The sequence below is a fragment of the Oreochromis niloticus genome, linkage group LG9 (assembly GCF_001858045.2).
Source record: "Oreochromis niloticus isolate F11D_XX linkage group LG9, O_niloticus_UMD_NMBU, whole genome shotgun sequence".
Lineage (NCBI taxonomy): Eukaryota > Metazoa > Chordata > Actinopteri > Cichliformes > Cichlidae > Oreochromis > Oreochromis niloticus.
The window spans coordinates 1864617-1885822 of NC_031974.2; the positions used below are offsets into that span (position 1 = coordinate 1864617).

At 44.9% G+C, this 21206-nt stretch overlaps 1 protein-coding gene across 1 annotated transcript in view; it reads right to left on the bottom strand.

Moving 5' to 3' along the window:
• Nucleotides 1–20497, bottom strand: part of fars2 (phenylalanyl-tRNA synthetase 2, mitochondrial) — a 42930-nt gene extending 22433 nt beyond the window's left edge. Inside the window, exons 1-3 of the mRNA XM_025910523.1 lie at nucleotides 20461–20497; nucleotides 19419–19579; nucleotides 13550–13725 (exon numbers count right to left, since the gene is read on the bottom strand). Coding sequence (XP_025766308.1) covers nucleotides 13550–13725; nucleotides 19419–19579; nucleotides 20461–20482 — 359 coding nt within the window. The 5' untranslated portion in view covers nucleotides 20483–20497. The remainder of the gene's footprint in view (nucleotides 1–13549; nucleotides 13726–19418; nucleotides 19580–20460) is intronic.
• Nucleotides 20498–21206: the final 709 nt, after the last annotated feature.

Consider the following 21206-nt stretch of genomic DNA (forward strand, 5'->3'; position numbering starts at 1 on the left):
GAGAGCACGAACACACAGGTGAAGACAGACAGGAAGTAAAACCCAAGACACAAGAGGAAACCCGACTACCAAAGTAAAAAGGAAAGAACCCAAAAAACACAAATTAAATCCACAAAGATGTGACGGAGATAAACAAATAAAATCCAAGAACTCAAACACAAACCAGCGGAACCGACTAAACAAGAACCGAACGTGGAACAAAGAACGACGCAGACTCACAGGAAAGCTTCAGACTCGCATCAAACTCAAAACTCAGGGATGGTCACACTGAGCTACGACCACCAGCAACACACGCAAGAGACAGCTGCCTTTCAAAATAAAACAGGAAGGTGGGGTTTATGCTTTACGTTAAATCTGCACTGTAACCTGCCTAACAGCACAATCGTGTCAGAGGAGCCGGTATCCAGGAAACATTAGTTTCTGTGTCCTTTTATATTTATTTTGTTTGATTGCTTTGTTGTCTATTGCATGCATGTTGCTATGACAACCCAGTTTCCCTCTGGGATTAATAAAGTTTCTCTGTTTGTTTGTTCTTAATTGTTCTTCTGCTAATGTTTTTCAAATCGACTGCAAGAGGATGGATCCTCTCAGTGAGAGAAACTCCACCTAGTGTTTGAACAGTGGAACTGCAGAGCCACGCCGTCAGCTCAGGATACACAGACATAGACCTGTCATGGCGGCCTCAGGGCTCGCAGCCTCGTCCGATGACAGCCGGGCTGTGGCCGACCCACACACTTTGGTAGTTCTTATTTATAGTTCAGTCCCGAGTGTGTTTTTCCCGCCCTGCCGCGTTCTCTGCGTCAGCTACTTCCTGTTCCGTCTCTCGTGCTTTGTGCTCACGTCTTGTTTCCCAGGCTCGGCTCTCCTCTCAGGTGTCTCCTGTTTGGCCTTCTGTAGTTGTTCCTCGGTGTGTCAGTGCCGCGTCCTCCCTCACGTTTGTGTCTTTATGCTCTTGTTGTTGTTTAGTGTTTTGTCGAGAGCACTGTTCAAGCTGTTTTTGGGATTATCCTGGCTTCCCACGTCCTGTCACTCAGGTGAGACAGGAACCAGGACCCCACAAAGACAGAAAAACCAGCACAGCGTCCTGTTGGTTTGTCTCATTTATATTTCTTGTGTTTGTTTTCAGCGTCGATGCGCGACACGAAGACCTCTCAGTGTTTACACCTGCGCTGTGTTTGCCGTCTGTGCGTACCAGCACGTGGAGGAGTTTGATGTGTTTATTATCTTTGTGTGTGTGTGTGTGTGTGTGTGTGTGTGTGTGTGTGTGTGTGTGTTTGCCACCGTAACCTCCATGCTCAATTACACCCAGATTACCCAGAGGCCCTTGGGGCTGTGGCAGCCGGTGAGCTGGCTGACATAAATCTGGCGTGTTGTTGTTGATACACCAGCTCTCTAATGCCCATAAAACATTACTGCTGCGCACACACACACACACACACACACACACACACACACACACACACACACTCCTAAACTAACTCCGACCTGGTGCACAAACACACAGGATACTGGGACACTCCCGGGAGCGAGTGCTGCAGTAAGCAAATATGCTAACACTGCAAGGTAACCCAGATAGGAGGAGGAGGAGGAAGAGGGAGGAAGCATATAGACAAGGAAAAGAAGGAGGTGAGGAGAGGAGGAGGCGACATTTTGAAAAGGTGAACAGGATGATGTTGGCATTTAGAGAAAAGCGAGATAAAGTGAAACCTAGATCCCATTTAGAAAACATGGAGGTTCGAGCACCCCGGAGACACGTGTGCGTGTGCGTGCGCGCGCGCGTGTGTGTGTGTGCGTGCGTGCACGTGTGTGTGCGTGTGCGTGCACGTGTGTGTGTGCGCGTGCGTGTGCGTGCATGTGCGTGCATGTGTGTGTGCGTGCACGTGTGTGTGTGTGTGCGTGTGCGTGCATGTGTGTGTGCGTGCACGTGTGTGTGTGTGCGTGCATGTGTGTGTGTGCGCGTGTGCGTGCGTGTGCGTGCACGTGTGTGTGTGTGCGTGCACGTGTGTGTGTGTGTGCGCGCGCGTGCGTGTGTGTGCGTGTGTGCACGTGTGTGCATGTGTGTGTGTGCCACACAGAGTCCATTACCACTATTGACAGCAGAGAATCCAAAGTTATTGTTGCTGTTTCTTTTAATTTAGTGGCGATGGCGGATCCTCTGAGGAGCGAGCTCTGAGACAAAGAGCTGTTGTGCTTTTTAGCTTCATGAAGTAAATTATGTTCCACACATCGATTCCACGGGAGGGCAGGGCCAGAAAGCTGCGCCGCGTGAGCGCTGTGATTGATGAGAGATTACTTCTTGCGCTTTTAAAGACAAACCTTGAGCTGCGTTTTCAGAGCAAGCCTTTCATGTGGCTAATTTCCTTTGTTGAATTTAATTTAATGCTTCCAGCGCTCGCAGGAGCCTTACAAAATAAACAACAGCTTCGAGAACCAGCAACACTTTCACAGCTCGGTCCTAAAACTACAACTGCAGCACGTACACAAACGCAAACGTGTGGGATGGGAGGGTTTATTCCATGTTAGCTGATCCCTGGACAGCTGAACTCACCTCGCTGCGTCTCCTCTAATTTAAACCCAGTCCAGAGTCAGTCAAGAAACTTTGTGTGAAAATGGAGGAAATAACCGTGGAGCCGGTTTGGAACCAACAGGAGAAGCTGCTGATGTTGACCTGGAAATATCAGAGTTTTAATAAGAGCCTGGTTTCTTTATCTCACTGACACCGGCTGCTCGAGCTGCTGAGCACAGTTAGGAAGTACAGGAAGCGGTGCCTGAGGAAAGCGGGGAGGATCATCAAGGACTCCAGTCACCCCAGCCATAAACTCTTCAGACTACTTCCATCAGGAAGGAGGTTCTGCAGCATCCGGTCCCGTACCAGCAGACTGAGAGACAGCTTTTTCCACCAGGCCATCAGACTGCTGAACACGTCATAGACACCTCACCCTCACTACTGGAACTTCAACATTATGCACTCCATACTGTACATTAATGCCACTGTTTTGCACATACCTACCTCTGTATATTTTATATTTTATATATCTTATTTTATTGTTTACTCTATTTCATTTGTAAAACATGTATATACACACTCACACACACACACACACACACACACACACACGTAGAAAAACATATTTAGTACACACATTCAGTAATGTATATACCTTTATATATGGTACATATATTTATTACTTTTTAGATTAACCATTTTTATATTTTGCTTGTTGCACGTTATTGTATTTTGCACAACTCTGTTGCTTGTGAAGCTTGCACACAAGAATTTCACTCACATGTACTGTACCAGTGTACCTGCACATGTGATGTGACAATAAAGGTGATTTGATTTGATTTGATTTTTTTGCTGATTAAAGAACAGTCGGAAAATCCTGCATCCAATCAAACGACTGATGCTGCAGGTAAATCACTTTTAATCAGGTTTTGATTCTTTCAGTGGACTCGGACCTGAACCCTCAGGAGGCAAAACCACCAACACACGATGACATTTAATCAGCTGTTAGATCCACTCGCTCGTTCGCTCCGAGGGACTCTGCAGTGTAAAAGCACACCGACTATTTATACGGTGCAGAAATGCAGCGAAATATGAATTATATCTCAGTCAGGGGTCGAATGATCAAGTAAACCTGAATCCAACACGGCTAACACGAAGCACACAAACACGCTCGGCTGGGATTTTAAGGGTTTTGGTAACAAATCAGAGATTAAAGGGAACAAAATGCAGGCGTGTCACACGGGCGTGTCACACGGGTATGATCCATACTGCGCCCCGGCAGCGTAATACTGCGTATTTATGATGTAAGAGGGAGAAATGTAGTTTTCCTGCTAAGTTTCCAGGAAATTACACAGTGTACAAATTATTTCGTTTATTTAAAAACGCGTCTCGTTCCTGTCAGACACACAGAGCTGAAGCCGTCCTTACATGTACTCACAGTACAGGGTCACCCACTGTGATTACCTCTGTTGTATTTGTAGTAATGATACTGTGAATTACAGCCTCGGTCACGACTGTGTGATGAAGAGTTTCCCTAAATGTTCACCTGTGTGAAGCTGAAGCTCTGTGACATCACAGACACATTTGTGGACTGTAAATATGTTAATAATTGTGGGCGGGGCTTTAGTTTAACACACTTTTATTAGTCCTGCTTCCAGGACTCGCAGACCACAGCGTGGGAGTGGGGGGGGGAGCATCACGACTGACCGCTTGATGCATCGTGCAGAGGTGCAGTGAGGGAGATGGGCGGAGACGGCGGTCCCTGTCTCTCTCCGTCAGGCTGATTGGTTGTAGGAACAGAAAACAATCCTGCATAATTCAGTGGCAGCTCTCTCTCTCTCCCACTTTCCCCCCACAGGTAACAGCACTCACTCTACCGCTCCCCCCTCCCATCCTCCTTTTTGTCATCCGCCTCCTCCCCCTCTCCCTCCCTCTGAGGCGTCACTCTCTTTCCTCCTTCATCTTTTTTGGGGAGAGGGTTCGTCTCTCTCTGTTAAATCATTGATGGAGCTGTGGTGGGCGGCTGCCTCTCCGTCTCCTGCTGAGCCGGCAGAGAGGGAGAGGCAGCGATGACAGGATGACAGGTGGAGGGAGAGGAAGGTGGAGGGAGAGGAAGGTGTACGGAGCGCTCTGCACTGCAGCTACAGCTGGCGCTCTCACGTCCGTTTGCGACAGATTTACAGTCTAAACCGACGCTTTTTAGTACCAGCCAGCTGTTAACCCTCCACCCACCTCCACCCACCTCTGAAACCTGTTTACTGAACTTTACAGTGTAAGCTGTGAGAAAATCAGCCTTTCATACCTTTAAATAAAGTCTACGCCTGCAGGGCTACAATAACAGTCGTCACCATCGTCAGCGTCTCGGTTCATGAACCCTCAGGGTCAGGCTGCACTTTAACACGTGATAAACAGGCGTGTTTGAGAAACACGTTTTCCTAACCCCACCATCGATGGATCGTTGATGTCCTCGTGGATTTTAGAAGGTTAGTTAAAGTTTTCTTGCGCTCTTGAACGGCACCTAAAGATGGCGCTGCTTTTCCTGTTGCATTGAGCTGGACTGTTTTCAGATCACGTCTCCACGGCCGTGACCCGTGAGGTCACCGGGTCCGGACCCCAGTATTTGTTTTCCAAAACAAGGCAGTCAAAACTGACCCAAATCAATATTTAACGATCTGAAACACAATAACTGTGTGAGAGAAACTGAAGCCGTAACAAACCCGTTACCATTCTGATCCATCACAGACACATATCTGATAATTAGAGCTCAGCAACATCCAACTGGAGCTCAGACCTCACAGGAATCTCTATGATTCGGATAAATACAGGAAGTGTAACATGAGGAATATGGATCATTGGGGTGTGTTGGACTGATGATGGCTGCTTGGAAACATATTGATCCACTTCATGTTCAGCTCACATGCACTGAGCCGGGAGACTGGCCTCTGAGTCCACCTGGAAACATATTTTTAGCCTAAGTTTAGTTTTCACTGTTTTGTTTTGTTTGTATTATAAACATATTCACTGAGATCTCAGGTTCATGGGTGATGGAGAGCTGGACTGCAGGAGGAGTTGTGGTTAACACAGAGCTGCTGAAAGGCCAAGCTCTGAGTTACTGGTGGATGTCGGTGTTCCTGCCTTCACCTGTGGACACAAACTCCGGAGCGAAAGAACGAGGTCGTGGATACAAACAGTCAAACGCATTTCCTCTGCAGGGTGTGTGAGCTCAAAGCAGAGACACGGCTCCTTCACTCCTACACAGGATATGTGAACTGATCAGGGTTTTCCAGCCAAGCGCAACATCATCATCAGGAGGAACTGGGAAGTGTCCTTTGGGGAAAAAAGATGCTGGAATTCCCGGCTGAGCCTGCTGAGACAATGATGGGCAGAGTGGGGCGTTTGCACAGCGCTACCACTCCGACTAAAGCAGGAGATTACTCCACAGCATCTGTCTAAACTACCACAGTCAATCTTCACCTCACCCGCCTCCTCTCCCTCTCTCCCCTGAGTGTGGAGGGGGAGGGCACTGTCAACTTGACTGACAGCTCTGTCGGCTTATCAAATTAGTCCCGGCCCGGTCGCGGCTGACAGTGTTACCGGCCGATAAATGCAGATTTGTGGGGGATCATCGCGAGCCATCAGCTTTGATTTGCTACTACACGAGACGTTTATGGCGCAGGAGAGAGAGCCACTCTGTTTCCTCTCCCCTCGCTCTCTCATTCGATTAACTTTGGAAGTACTTTGGAGGAGAAATATATTTGAGAGGCTGCAGTTTCCGGCAGCTTTAGAGGGTTTTAGATCAATTTGCAGCCATAATGCACATTATGGTTTGTTTGGAGATGAATCTCACATCGACACTCGTCCAGACTGCAGTGGCCACTTATGAAGTCAGACTTTAGCACTCGACACCGACTGCACTTTCCCCTGATTTAAAAAGTACTGAGCAAAAACACGAGCACCTAAATGATGATTAAACATCCACAGCAATGATCAATAATGAATCCATAAGTCTTTGTGTAATACAAACAAATAGAAACTGACATCAAGCCTCAGGATCTAAGGACTTAGTACAGAAAATGTGGCATAAATTAATATTTAAATTTTAAGTTTTGCACCACTCAGAGGATCTCTGCCTTTCGTGGTGGGGGGGTTTGTGTGCCCCGGGGATCCCAGGGGTTATGTTGTCAGGGGGTTTTTGCCCCCTGGTGGGGTCTCCAAAGGCAAACTGGTCCTGGGTGAGGGACCAGACAAAGAGCGATTCATGGGGCTCGGCCTGAAAAGGGACATGAGTCCGTCCCCCTGTAGGCCCACCACCCACAGGAGGCGACGCAGGGGTCGGGTGCAAAGCGTGTTGGGTTGCAGCCAGGAGGGAGGCCCTGTCAGACCGCTCCCCGGCTACCGAGACTGGATTTTAAATTTAAAAGAGAAATAATTAATACGGTGGTCCCTCGCTATAACGCCGTTCACTTTTCGCGGCCTCGATGTTTCACAGATTGTTTTGTACAAGAATGCGAAATGCGTCCACCTTGTCAAATTTACATAAATCTTTGATCCCAGCAGTGTGACTCTGAAGTGCTGTATGTTTGTAAGTTTATCCCCAACAAACACAACGTTTTACACCGTCAAAGGCACCTGTGGGTTGGTTTCATTCTATAACACTGGACTTATTTTTCTACGAAGGTTTGAACTGTGTGTTTAAACAAGAGAGAAGAGTGTGAAAATGTTCATGCCTGTCTTAGAAAAGTGTATAAAGCATGTAGTGAGGGGTTTTACAGCCTTAAAACATCTATAATAATTGTAAAAAATAAAGTAGGCTACTTCGCGGATTTCACCTATCACAGGTTTTTTTTTTTTTTCACCCATTTGTTAACTTTCCTATTTAAGTTTTAATTTTATTAATTTATCATTTAGTTTTACACTCATTTCTGTATTTTTACAAAATAAAAACAGTTTAAAAATCATATCTATCTAATAGACTCCAATTTGTACCTGTAAATGGAGAGTCCTCTTCACACACTAAGGTCAATTATGGAGTTCCACAGGGTTCAGTGCTAGGACCAATTCTGTTTACATTATACATGCTTCCCTTAGGCAGCATCATTAGAAGACATAACATAAATTTTCACTGCTATGCAGATGACACGCAGCTCTATCTATCCATGAAGCCAGGTAACACACACCAATTAGTTAAACTGCCGGAATGTCTTAAAGACATAAAGACCTGGATGGCCGCTAACTTTCTGCTTCTTAATTCAGATCAAACTGAGGTTATTGTACTCGGCCCTGAAAATCTTAGAAATATGATATCTAAGCAGATTCTTACTCTGGATGGCATTACCTTGGCCTCCAGTAACATGAACCTGTCTCTGGCTTCTTCCTATTAAAAGGGAGTTCTTCCTCCCCACTGTAGCCAAGTGCTGCTCTCGGGGATCGTCTGATGTTGGGGTCTTCTCTTTACCATTGTGGGGTCTTTACAATAAATAAAAAGCTTCAGACCAATGTTGTTGTGAAGCAATGACAGATAAATAAAATTTAACTGAAAAATAAATAACAGAAAGATTGGATAAAAAGAAATAAAGGTAAATAAACATTTGCATTAAGTGTGTACAACAGAATTCCTAATATACTATTTACTAAATGGTAAATGGCCTGTATTTATATAGCGCTTTACTAGTCCCTAAGGACCCCAAAGCGCTTTACATATCCAGACATCCACACATTCACACACTGGTGTGTCACACACTACTAATGTAATATTTTAAATATTAGGAGCATTAAACAGCATTTTAAGTGTAATAATGAAAGGATGTGTGTTCATATCCTCACACTGGAAAAAATAAAGTCAGTAAAGGTAAAGCTCCTCCTGGGAGAGTCGACCCTCTCAGCTCAGCGTCACAGACCTTTATTGTAAATCACTGCGACAGACGAGCATCGATCAGCGGGGGCACTTACTAAACGCCGATTGGTTTGAGGTGATGCAGGCGGAGACGGCGGCGCGGCGGGGTTAAAGCGAGTCTCTGACGGCCGGTTCGTGTTTCTGACAAGAACAAACAGTCTCGGCTTCCTCATCACTTTTTCTGGATCCAGTTCAGGCTGTTAGCAAAATTTAATATGCTGACTAATGACAGGCGAGGCGGAGCAGCGATCTGTCACAGCAGGGCGAGCAGAGAGGGAGGGAGCCGGGGTTGGAAAGGGTGAATACGTTAACACGGAATAAATGTTCAGTTTGTCTTTCGGAGACTTTACTCTGGGAAAAGAATAAAAGCTCAATAAATCACCGAACGTCTGGGAGCAAATAGACGGCTCAGTTTTTCCACCTTTGCATCCAAATTGAGCTTTTCCCTCCCATATTTATGCTCCTCTGGGACACCTTTCTATCCACTCACACACCTGCAGTGGTTTGATCATCAGTATCATTAATGCACCTGTACAGGTGTGAGGACTGGGGGCGCAGACCGACTTCAGGTGTTTTTGATGGCTGAACTTGAACAAAGGCAAAAAAGTAGTTGGTGGATGTTGAAATATGGAAATGATCACGTATCCATCTAATGATGTGAGAAACATCTGAGCAGCTGACCGTCTTCATCCAATCATCGTCAGGCTCGGCAGGTGTGTTGGTCACCGTCTTTGACACCTCGCCGTCTTTGACACCTCGCCGTCTTCCTCACGTGTCTGACGCACGATGATGTAATGGGTTTAATGGCGTAGCTGTCGACTCCGAGCACAGAAGTGAGGTTTTTAATGCTGCGTTCACCGTCCAGCCAAACGGAGGCGATCAGTCTGTGCAGCGTCGTGCACATCCTGACGGCGTGCAGAGGCTGAGAAGATGACATTTGGTAGCATCATGTGACACCAGGAAGCCGATGTGTTTGGTATTCAGAGTACATCGATCATACTGGAAAAATACCAGTCCATCCGTGGACTGTGGGACCTCCTATGATGACAGAACGTGTTCGTCTGAAGAGCTCTTAGATTTGAATCTTGAGCCTCATAAAACTGAAACATGCATCATTGGAGGTAAAACCCTGAAACATTTTTAAAATCACTACCAATCAAATTTCTTTAAAGGGAAAATCAGCTGATCGTTTAAACTAATTTAAATGTTTATATTTCTGTAATTATTATAAACTACAAACACAATCAGGCATTATTGGGACACACTGGAGGGAAATGAGTCCTTCCTGGTGGTTTTTAAACGTCGGGCGGTAAAGCCGCTGTCCACATACTTTTGGTTTTTGGATTGTCTCCTTAAATTAGTGCTGCACGAAACACCTGCATTGCACCTTTCCTCCTCCCTAAACTCCCCCCTCTCCCCCACACGCTGTCATTTTCTTTGCTGATGGCTCACGCTCGTGTCTCCCGCCTCCACCCGTAGACGCTCTGGTCGCCGGCCTCGCAGCCTAATGATGATGATGATGGCGGAGGGAAAGTTTCACGTTCTTAATTGCAGTTATCAGCTCGCTGATTAGTGCTGCATAAAACACCTGCATTGCACCTGTTTTTCCCCCAAAACCTCTTCCTGCCGCTCGCTCCCTTTGTCTCCCAGCCTCACTCTGACTCCGCTCACTTTATCTGCCTGTCCCAAACAGGAGCCCCAGCTCCTTCAAAATAAAAGCTTTTCTCTAGAAAACCCTTGACTTGTGTGCTACACCTTTATTTTCTGGATTATTTAAGCAAACGTGCATCAACATAGCGGACCGCTCATCCTACAGAGAAAATAAGTCCCTGAAATGCTCAATACAAACTGCAGCTGTGTGTTTGTGAATAAATGAAGAGTCTGAGAGTGAGCTGGCTGAGAGGCAACAATGTTGTGGCAACATCCAGAGCAACCACACCAACAACCAGGACAACTTTTACAGTCGACTCGAACTCCCGCACTAACGAGCTCCAACAGTTTCAGCTCCGACTCTGGGAAAAATATCGTGAGAGTGAAGCTGCACAGATGATCATTTTTTTAGATAAGAAAGAAAATGTATATAGAAACCAGCCAATGGGAGAGTCTGTAGGCAAACAGAGAGCTTTCCCCGGAAACTTGATTGTTAGCATAACTAGCAGGGGTGTTGGATTAGTGTGGCGAGCAGTATGAGCCAAGTCAAAATTAAAGTCTCCAACGATCTCAGGATGCCGACTGCGTTACAGAAGCTTCGTTTGGGCCGAGCTTGGATTCATGGACACTTTACGTCAGTCCACATCTGAAGTGGAAACGCTTTCAGCAGAAAACCCGCCCACAGGAATGTGAGGCCTCGATCACCAGGCCTACAGACAAGGACCCCGGAGACACCAGTTGGCGAGTGTTTGCAGACAAGTTGGCGTCTCCGTGCAAACTGCAGGCGACAGCATCAAAGCTAACACAGGGAGGTTTCTGGTGCAGCCTTCTGTTCATTCTCTTCATCATTTTCCCTAGCAACTAGTGGTTGTTGGGAGGTTGCAAACCAGTCTCTGTCACTGTCAGGGTTTGGTGTGCTTCAGCCACCTGCTGAACACACACATTTTTAGACCCAAGAAGTTATTTATCACGTGCAGTCATACACCTGAAGGCTGGTGAGCCGGTCAGCATGCAGAGGAAACACTGTGGTGGAAGTCGACGGGGCTAGCAGGTTAGCAGCAACTTGTTTTGGAAATAACAGCGAGGACATTATAGATTGATTATAGATTATAGATTATAGATTTCTTCCAGAACGATTAACGTTCACGCCGGTGTAGATGTTAATTCACATGTGAAAAAGAAGAAAAGGTTTCTACAGTTTCTTTAGAGCAAAGCTGTCGTCTGCACGTCTGCTGTGGAGGTTAAACAAACCTGGATGCTGCAGCTAATTGAAACGCTTCATCTATTTGCAGCGCTCCAGCAAAGGTCAGCTCTTTCCGGACGTTTTGGCACCAAATGTTCGGATCTGTCTGTGAAAGTTCACTGCAGCTGTAAGTTAATCCACTGTCTGCAATGATTTAGCTGAACTCTGAAATCTTACTGTGAAACGCTGCTCTGGCTTCAGCTTTGGGCCTCTCACCTCTCTGCCCATTAGCTGCAACGCAAGAGTCACTGGGTATTAATGTAAGAGTGTGTGTGTGTGTGTGTGTGTGTGTGTGTGCACGCTCTGTGGGGGAAAAGGTCGCTATTTAAAAGACATTAAAATGCTGAAAGATGAATAGTGTAGGACATTTTTACGCACTGCAGGGCCCTCGCTGCACACACACCAACACAAGGTCGGGCGAGTGTGTGTGTGTGTGTGTGGTTGTGTGTGTGTGTGTGTTACAGTGATGTGGATTAGGAGTTCTCAGCCATAAGGTACCAACCTCCCACTGCTGCCCTTTACACACACACACACACACACACACACACACACACACACACACGCACACACACACACACTTGTACTTCCTAAAAAATGAGATGTCAACAGCAGGCACTGCAGACTCGAAGGTGCACGCCAAGGACAGCTCTGTGTGTGTGTGTGTGTGTGTTGATTATCATTGTCATTTAGAGTAAACAGGCACTTTTTACAGTACAAATAGGTGTGTGTGTGTGTGTGTGTGTGTGTGTGTGTGTGTGTGTGTGTGTTTAGAACCGATGACTCTGCCATCAGTCACCAGCCTTCAGCACCACAGAGAGGATGACCTTTGCTCCTGTTTCTCTGCTTTTGTTACTTTTCTTATTTTCCGGTTTTCATTTTTTTTCCTGCAGTTTTTGTTTTTCCATCGTTGGTTTTTGATCCTATATTTACTTTACGATAAGTACTTTACTGCTGACTCTAAGCCTCTGAGGTGTAGAGGCTCTATAGTCCCTCTGGGCCACACAGTGCAGGTGACTCGCTGATAGTAACTCCATAGACTGTAAATAAAAGATGTAGCCCATTGGTTAGTGGCTCCTGAGTGTTTTGAAAAGGCCGTGATGAGTGAGGGGCAGATATGACTGATTTCACTCCAATGGGACCAAATTTAAAAAAGGAACTTGGCTTTGGATTCACAAAGATAAACTGATGGATGTGACCATGAACTCATCACGAGGTCATAAAGTTAGGGCTATTTTTCCATGCAAGTTTGTACATTTGCCCCCTGCTGGCCAGTAAATGCAATGCAGGTTTGAAGCACTTCTGCCTCAGCGTCACCTGCATCAGTTCCATGTAACAGAGTCTGTGGGAGCAGCACAGCGGTGCAGTGGTTAGCACTGTTCTCTGGGCTGTAGGTGTGAACCTGTCCAGGTGTAACCTCACCTCAACCATGTGATCGCTGTGATAGACTCCAGCGCCCTGAATCGGATAGGCAGTTAAAGATGAATGAACAGTGAATAGGAACTGCCCACTTCCTGGTTTACACTTTTAGCACAATGCTAACATGATGCATTAGCCAGCTAGCAGTTAGCATAACAATAACTGGACTACAACCACAGCAATAAGCAGCAGGATGCTGGTTGCTTGATGTATTTTGTGCATTTCATGATAAGTGATGTGCAGTTAAAAGCACCTGTTGCACTATTAATATTTAAAATATTAATATTATATAAGGAGCTACTAAACTCAGAGTGGACTGCAGCTCCTGGTGCCAGCTAGCTTAGAAACCCGACTAAAGCTCAGAGCTAGCATCACAGTAAGAGGCTTTAATGCTAAAATGGCATATCAATAATGGCATAGTAATTCTTTGATAGTCTCTAGCTGTGGTAAATACAGATCTGCTCCACCAGCAAATACCCTCAAATATTTGTTATATCACAAATGAACCAAAGCAACACAAGCATCGAGTTCATCGAACCTCCTGGTCCCTCACAACCAAACAGCTTGTTAATCACTCTTAACCTGGGATATCAATAAAGCCAGTCACCCCAGCCGCCACTGATGTTTGCTTAATCACAGCGTGTACCAGCAGCACTCTGAGCAGGAGGAGGAAATTTAGCCAATAGCACCATAATGACCTGTGCAAAAAGAGCCAGCAGTTACTGACCCTCCTTCTCTCATTGGGACATAAAAAGATGAACCACTGCACTTATTTCCTAGGTTAAAGGGCAACTGCGTTGTAATCCAATCAAACTTGGATGATGTGGATGGGTTTTCTTACTTTGGGTGTGTAAAATTGTCCACGAGAGACACTTTCTCCACCAGGTCTCCTCCAATGGAGCGCACCAGCTCGTAGAAGTCGTTCTCCGTGAAGCTCTCTCTGCCTGCCTCGCTCTCTTTGTCGTCCGGCAGCCAGAAGGAGATGTCGTTATGGAGAGGTGGGTACTTACTGAGCGGCTGAAAAACAAACGTATAAAATAACACTGACTGACAGCTCAACTTTCACCATTCACTGTAAGCAATGGTGGAAATACTAACTGATAAATTCTCTTTATAAAAAAGTCCCTGAAAAACAGAGCTAGGCACACGATTGGTTCATCGTGTCGATAGGTAGTTGGTTGCTTAGGTAAGTAACTGATTAGCCATGGAGGTAAGTAGGTAGGTGGTTGAATGAGCATCCAGGTAGCTGGGAACTTGATTGGTTCATTAAATACTGGTTAGTTATCTAGGCAGGCAATTATTTAGTCGTATAGGTGAGTAATTGATTACCCAAACAGGAAGGTAGAGAACTGGTTGATTGCATAGGCTGGTAATCACATGATTGGTTAGTCATGTACATAGGTGGGTGGGAAAGCAATTAGTTGGTTGCGTAGTAAAGCAAAGGAAAGGAATTGGTTGTTTAGATTGGTAGTTAATTAATTACTTAATTAGTTATCCATACAAGTATGTAGCTAGGTAGTTGGTTAAGTGTCTACATGGGTGGGTACTTAATTGGTTAGTTATCAAAGTAAGTAAGCAGGCAAGGAATTGGTTGGTTGTGTAGTTAAGTGATGAGCCATGCTGGCAGGTACACAGACTGGTTGGTTGCATAGGTGGTAGATGAATGTAGGTGAGTCCTTAATTGACAGGCACGCAGTTGGTTGTTGGCACAGGTAGACTGGCAGGTATGTAACTGGTTAGCCATGCTAGCAGAGAGGCTGGCTGGCAGGCTGGTTGTGTAAGTAGTTAGGAGGGTGGATGGGTAGCTAGGTCGTAGGGAACTGGTTGCTCAGCATTAATATATCTTAACTAAATAATGCAATGATAATTAATGTACCCACTTACTAGTTGCAAACTATATGATGGATTATATTTGTAATAGTTTTATGTTTAATTGATTCAGTGCTAATGTGGCATAACGCTGTTGTTTTTCTGCTGGTTCGCTGTGGTTTTAGTTTTGTAACGTCTTCATCTGGATTCATTTATTATGTGCAGACGCGTGGCTGAGGTTATCTGTGGCTGATGTTTAGGCCCTGAAGAATAGTTTAATTTCACAATAACACATTATGAGTTATTAATGATCCTCAAAGATGTTGAAATTTTACTTTGTGCACCACATTGACTAGTTTTGCGTACATGTACATTTATGGGATATTTGGACTGGAGACTCATTAGAATTTCAAAGGAAACCAAGCATAAACACAAAGATGTAAGGACTGAAGGGGTAATCAGCACATCAGCTGCAGAGATTGAGAGATGAGGTGAATAAAAATGAGCTGAAAGTGCAGATTCAAGCAACAAAAAAGAACTCAAGAATAACAGAAGAAGAAATGTGACAGAAAGTGGAGAAGAGAAACAGCCCGACTGTAGGAAGACAGAGGAGAAAGTGCAGCAGAGAGTAAAACACAAAGACAATAACACATTAAAACTTTATCGGGACGACAGAATAAATGTGATGTTTTATGCAGCGACAGACTGAAGGAGAGATTCCTATCATCTGTCACTTGTTTAATATGCTCAGAATAACTTACACAGAGTGAGAGAAGCGGGCGAAGCTGCTGTTATTCCTGCTCCTCAGTGATATTTTCTTAATTTTCTCTCCATCTTAATGCTGTTCATTCATTGAGACACATCAATCTGCGTGACACTGTTTTTTCCATCTTTGAAACAAAAGTCAGAACAAAACAAGGAAAGGCGAAATATGCCACCTTAATGTTATTTAGTTATCTTCTCTTAGCTCAATTCAAAGGTGGAGGTAAAGAACAGCAAGGTGATCAGTTGGTTGGTCAGTTTGTTTGATACGTTATCAAAGACTAGTTTACTTTAGGTAACTGCAGGAGGAAGGCAGGTGGTTCAGTGATGGATCAGTTAGCTGCTGTTTGGTTTTTTTGTCAGTGAAGGCTTGTCATTGGTTGGACAGTCAGTTGGTGGTTGGTAGATTTCTGGTTGGTTACCCAGGATGAAAGGTATCACCAGTTAGCTGTAAGTTGTTGGTTTAGGCAGTGGTTGGTTAGTTGCCGACACATGTAGGTGATTAGTTAGACAAAAAAGTCAATTAGTGGTTAGTTTGTTGGTTGGCTGGTTTGCAAGGTAGATGGCTGGTTGCAAAGGAATATAGACAACAACTGGTTAGCTGTGTAGGTAGACAGGCAGGTAGGTAAATGGTTGGTTACACAGGCAGGCAACTGCTTGGTTAGGTAACTAGGAAGGTAGGTAGATGAAGGGTTGGCTGGTTAGCAAGAAAGGGGCCTATTGGGCAGTTAGTTGGCAGGTAAAAGTTGGTTGGTTTGCTGGGTATACAGGTTTGAGAAAAAGATCAACTGGTGATTAACGTGTTAGTGACGTCTTAAAGTAGGTGGTTGGCTGGTTAGATAGGTTAGTTGTTTGGGTTGCTGGTTGGGCAAGCAGAGAAGTAACTGATTGGCTGATTTGCTAAGTGTTAGTTAATTATAAATGAACTGGAAACCTAACTTTATTTATTCATCTATTTGTAAAGTAGTAACATTTATTTATTAAGTGCTTTTCGTAGACAGGCAGTCACAAAGCGCTGCACACAAAGGTTAAAATAAACCATTCATAAATATCTGAGTAAAGGACAGAAGTAAAACTGGCAGGCACACAGAGAAGAACGAGTCTCATTTCATATTTTTATACTCAGTCGAGCGTCAGTGAAAGACTTTGGCACAGCAGGTGGTAGGTGAGGAGAGAGGAGTATCCACATATTTCTGACCATACTGTGCAGACGTATGGAGGGAGGTGAGCCGTCTGTTTACACTATAATAGTTTAGTGGCACTGCACAGCTCCCTGAAGCCATTTGTGTGTGTGCGTATACAAACATACACACCGACGCCCAAGCAGTCTATTTCCTGTTAGGCCCTGGGCGGTCACAGTTCATTACCTGTGAATGTGGGGGCCAGTAAAGGCTTTAGGGGGGAGAGGTGGAGAGCCTCGGCCCAGGAGAGGTGAACTGACCCTGGGCAGGAGATGAGCCATGCTCCCCTGGCCCCTCTGGAGAAACAGAGTTCATCAATAAAACTTACAGGACTGTGAGGAGGACAGCAGGAGGACAGCAGGGTCGCTCCTCACTCCCTCACTCCTCACGTCTTCAACTTATTGATTATGTGTTTATTGTAATTTGTCAGATACAGTTAAACCTTTATTGAATGCACTCACTGTGGGCTGTTTCAAATGCATTTGCTATTTACAATTTATTTCCTCTCGTTTCCTTCAGTTTGTTCAGATCAAAAGAAAATGAAGTAAGATTATAAATAAAGTTTGGGAAAAGATACCAGCAGACTCATTCAGAGGACGACATAAACTCAGCTTAAGAGTAAAATTTTGTTGATTCTGTCACAAAAGCACAAAAAAGTAGTGGGCCAGATAAGTTCTGAAAGTACCGTGCACGTGATTTCAGCCATCACTTGTACTTTGGAAGGCGGTAGTTCAGGAATCAACTGGTTGTTTGGTTTGTTTGCTAGTTTGGCGGTTGTTGAATAAAGAGGTCAGTTGGTCTTTCGTTGCATGTTTCATTGGTGCTAAAAGTAGAAGATTGGTCCGCCCGCTAGAAAGAAAGGTCATCAGAGTCAGGTGGTAGGAAGGTAAGGTTAAACAGGGACGTGATTGGGCTGCCAGCTACGTGACGATAGGTTGTACTTTGGGAGGCAGCGGTTCTTCTCATCAAATGTTTGATTGGTTGGTAGACTTGGTAGACTTCCTTGCTCGGTAGGTGGTTGTTGGATAATGAAGTTAGTTGGTCATCAGCTGCTCTTTTTCATTGTTGGTGAAGGGATGGGATTGGTTGGAAGAAAGATTGTGTAGGTCAGCTGGTAGTTAGGTGGGGTAGATACAGATATTAGCTGTACATTGGAGGGAGGTGGTTCTCTGCTCGGTTGAGTTTTTTGGTTTGTTGGTTGGATATTAAAGAAGTTGGGTGACTTCTTTGCTAGCTAGGCAAGTGGTTTGATTGGACAGCGGTGATTGGCTGCTTTTCATTGTTAATGAAGGTTTAGCATTGGTTGGCTGAGTGAGTTGAACACTTGTTGTGAAATGGTTCATGTCGTTGTTTTCACAAACCACCCTTCCAGCGTCTCCTCTCTCTCTTTCCTCGTCTCTTCTTCATTCTTACTGAAGTATCTTTGGACACTTTGTTTCTTGCATTTAATCGTTGCTCCTCCACTTTCCCCTCTCAAACTTTGGTGCCTCTTTAGTCATTGAAATGTTCCTTTGTTGCCTGTTTTCCTGACACACTTTAATCTGTTTTCCCTCTTTTTCCTTTTTCCCCACTTTATTTCTTTTATTTATTTCAAGCATTTCTTTTTTTAATCACTTCCTCAAACTCGCTTCAGTATATTTTTTTCCATTAAAGCTGTGTTTTGTCTCTCATTTTTCCTCACTAATGTCACTCCCTACTTTCTCTCACCTTACGTTTCACTCAATCCTTTTATTTTTTTTACATCTAAAAATCTTTTATTCTAATAACTGCATTTAGTCAGATTCTGCATCTATTCTTATCCTCTTCTTTCCTCTGTCCTACCTCTCGCCTCATTTATTCCTCGTTCCCTGCTTCCTCCCTCCATCCGTTTTCTGCCTCATCCACCCCCACCATCCCTCCTCTTCATCTTCCTCCTCTCTTTTCTCCTCTTTGCCCTCCAACAGTCACTTGAAATGTTCTTCATTAGTGAAGACGAGAGTCGACAAAAAGCACCTTTAGTGGGGACGGAGTAACCGCTGTGTGAACCTGCACACACCCCACAGTGTGTGTGTGTGTGTGTGTGTGTGTGTGTGTGTGTGTGTTGATGATGGTGGGGTCAGTGGAAGTGACTGGTGCCGGCTGATGTGAGCCCCCACTGTCAAAATGTTTTATGCAAGAACACACACACACACACACACACACACACACACACACAGAGGGAGCGAGGGTGTGGAGTGTGGTTACAGGTAGGTGGGCTGCTGCTTTGTCATTGGCTGGTAGGAAGTATGTGTGACTCTCGATCACCACGGCCCACAAATAAGAAACAATCTGTTTGCAGCTTTTTTAAACGGTGGCTGTGTAACAAGGAGAATGTTGTTAACGGCAAATTAATTTCTGCATTTGTGAATTAATTCACGACGGTAGCAGATTGTTTTTATTACGAGAGACTCGGGCTTGTTATTGCATCTGAAGGTAAACTAACCGAGCGAGCAGTTATTACAGGTTAGTGATGAACACACAAACACAGACACGGTGATGTATCTGAAGAGAGACATGACTGAACACTCAGTGAAGCAGAGACACAATAAGACTGCACGGAGGGTAAACAGGAAGCAGAGGAGGACAAAGGAAATGAAACGAATGGAAGAAGGGAAATGAGGAGAGAAGAGAAGAGGGAAGAAAAGATAAGGTGACGAAAGCAAAATAATGGGACTGAAACAAAAGGAAACAAGATCAAACTAAGGGCAAGGGGAGGAACTTTCATTACTGAATGAAAGGAAACAAGAAGTGAAAGGAAAGGACAAAGGAGAGGAAGGGAAGTAAACAGAAGAGGAAAGAAAAGAAGACAAGGATGGAGAAGAGAATGGAAAACAGACTTTAGCTCTTTCATTCTGCAGTCGGTACATTCATCCGTCTTTGGGATGGGATCGTGTTTGTTTGTGAAAATCTGCTTCCACTCAGGGTGATGTTTGTGTCTACCTGGAAGCAGATGGGTTGGTGGATGTCCTGAACTCTGAACTGTTTGAGGAATCGCTCGTCCTGACTCCAGAACAGCCGGATATCCGGGATGCTGTAGAGGACCATCGCCAGCCTCTCCAGGCCCAGACCGAACGCCCAGCCCAGCTTGTCCTCCGCCCCCGCTGCACAAACACAGAACACAGGAAACAGCCGTCAGCAGACAAGCTAACGAATCACTTTAGTCAGTCAGGCAGAGGAAGTGCTCTGTGGAAAATACATACAAAATAAAAGCATCACACTTCTCAGTCTAGCACCTCGCTTTCATCTGACCTGAATGAATGAGTGCTGATGAACAGCGCTACAATAAAACAGTTTAAGACCAACAAAGAAGCACTTGGTGGAGCATTTCACCAAAAACCCAAACAGACCAGCAGCTCTCGGGTTGTCTGGGGTAAAATCTACTGGTTTTATCAAAGCAGTCTTACAGCTTTGAATATAGGATGGCAAAAATATTCCAGCCACTGTCGGCCCAGCAGCACATGTTTAAGAAGTGACGAAGACGTAAGGTTCACCATCAAATAAGCAAAGGACCCTCACTGATCACTTATAGTCTAAATATGCATCCAATCACCCGAAGCCTTCAGTCTGTGAAACTAAACTCGCAACGAAACACAAACCTAGAATTACTCATTTCTATTCTAGTCCTTCTTTATAAAAATGTGTCAAACACATCTGACCTCGTCCAAAGAGAGGCCATGCTGACCCCATCTACATCACCTTTAGGTAAAACATGGACTACCGATGAACCACCACACCATCCTAAATCAAACACGATGCAGCGGGTCTGTCATCAGAGTCTGAGAGGACAAAGGAGGAAGCAGAGCGTCTGAGCACGTCTCGCTCAATTTACAGGGAGAACAGATCTCAGCACCGAGGGTATTTTTAGAAACGGGGACATTTTGACCAGTCAAAACGATCTGTGAGGCTTAAAAACCTCAAAGATTTGACAGCTCGAATCATAATAGCAAATTTTATCCAATTATCAGAAATTGTAAAAGTATACCATAAAACCCAGGATGTCTCATTGTTCCTTCTAATCCACATATTTATGCTGAAAGTTGGGTTAGCTTCTTCTTTAGGACTTCCTTTGGCCTCAGTGGAGACTGGCTGGTGACCCCAGGCGGTTGGCCGAAATCATTCATAAAGAGGGGACCGCACCAAAAACCTTCCTGTTATTGGATTGGTCATGAGCAGATTGTTGGAGTTGCCACGGTTTCCATGGAAGACGCTGCAAACTTTCCAATTACTCATCAATTAGTAACAAAACAGTTTCACTGCTGCTCCATGAGTAGTCGGCAACTTCCATACAAACCATGGGCGACCGGAGCAATCCGACATGGACCAAAGACACTGCAGGGAAGCTTTTGGTGCAGCACCACCTTTGCACCCACTTGCCGACCCGTTGCGGAATTTAACCGTATAGTGACCGGTGGTTGCTCGGGGGTCTCAGGTCTGTGAGACTGTCCTGTTTTTGTTTTCAGTGGCATTTGTTAGGACACGTGATGTCTGTGAGGTTTTCTGATACTTTGGTTCAGGAATTGTGAGGACATTTTGTTTGGTCCTCACCATAACAGGAAGGCATACGTGTGTGTGTGTGTGTGTGTGTGTGTGTGTGTGATACTTCAGTGGACTCCTCTCTATTATTCAAGACTTCAACTTAATCCTGTCAATAAATCTTTACAACCTTTTGTGACCGCCTACAACACACACACCTGTGCTCTCACACACAAACCTGTGCTCTCTCTCTCT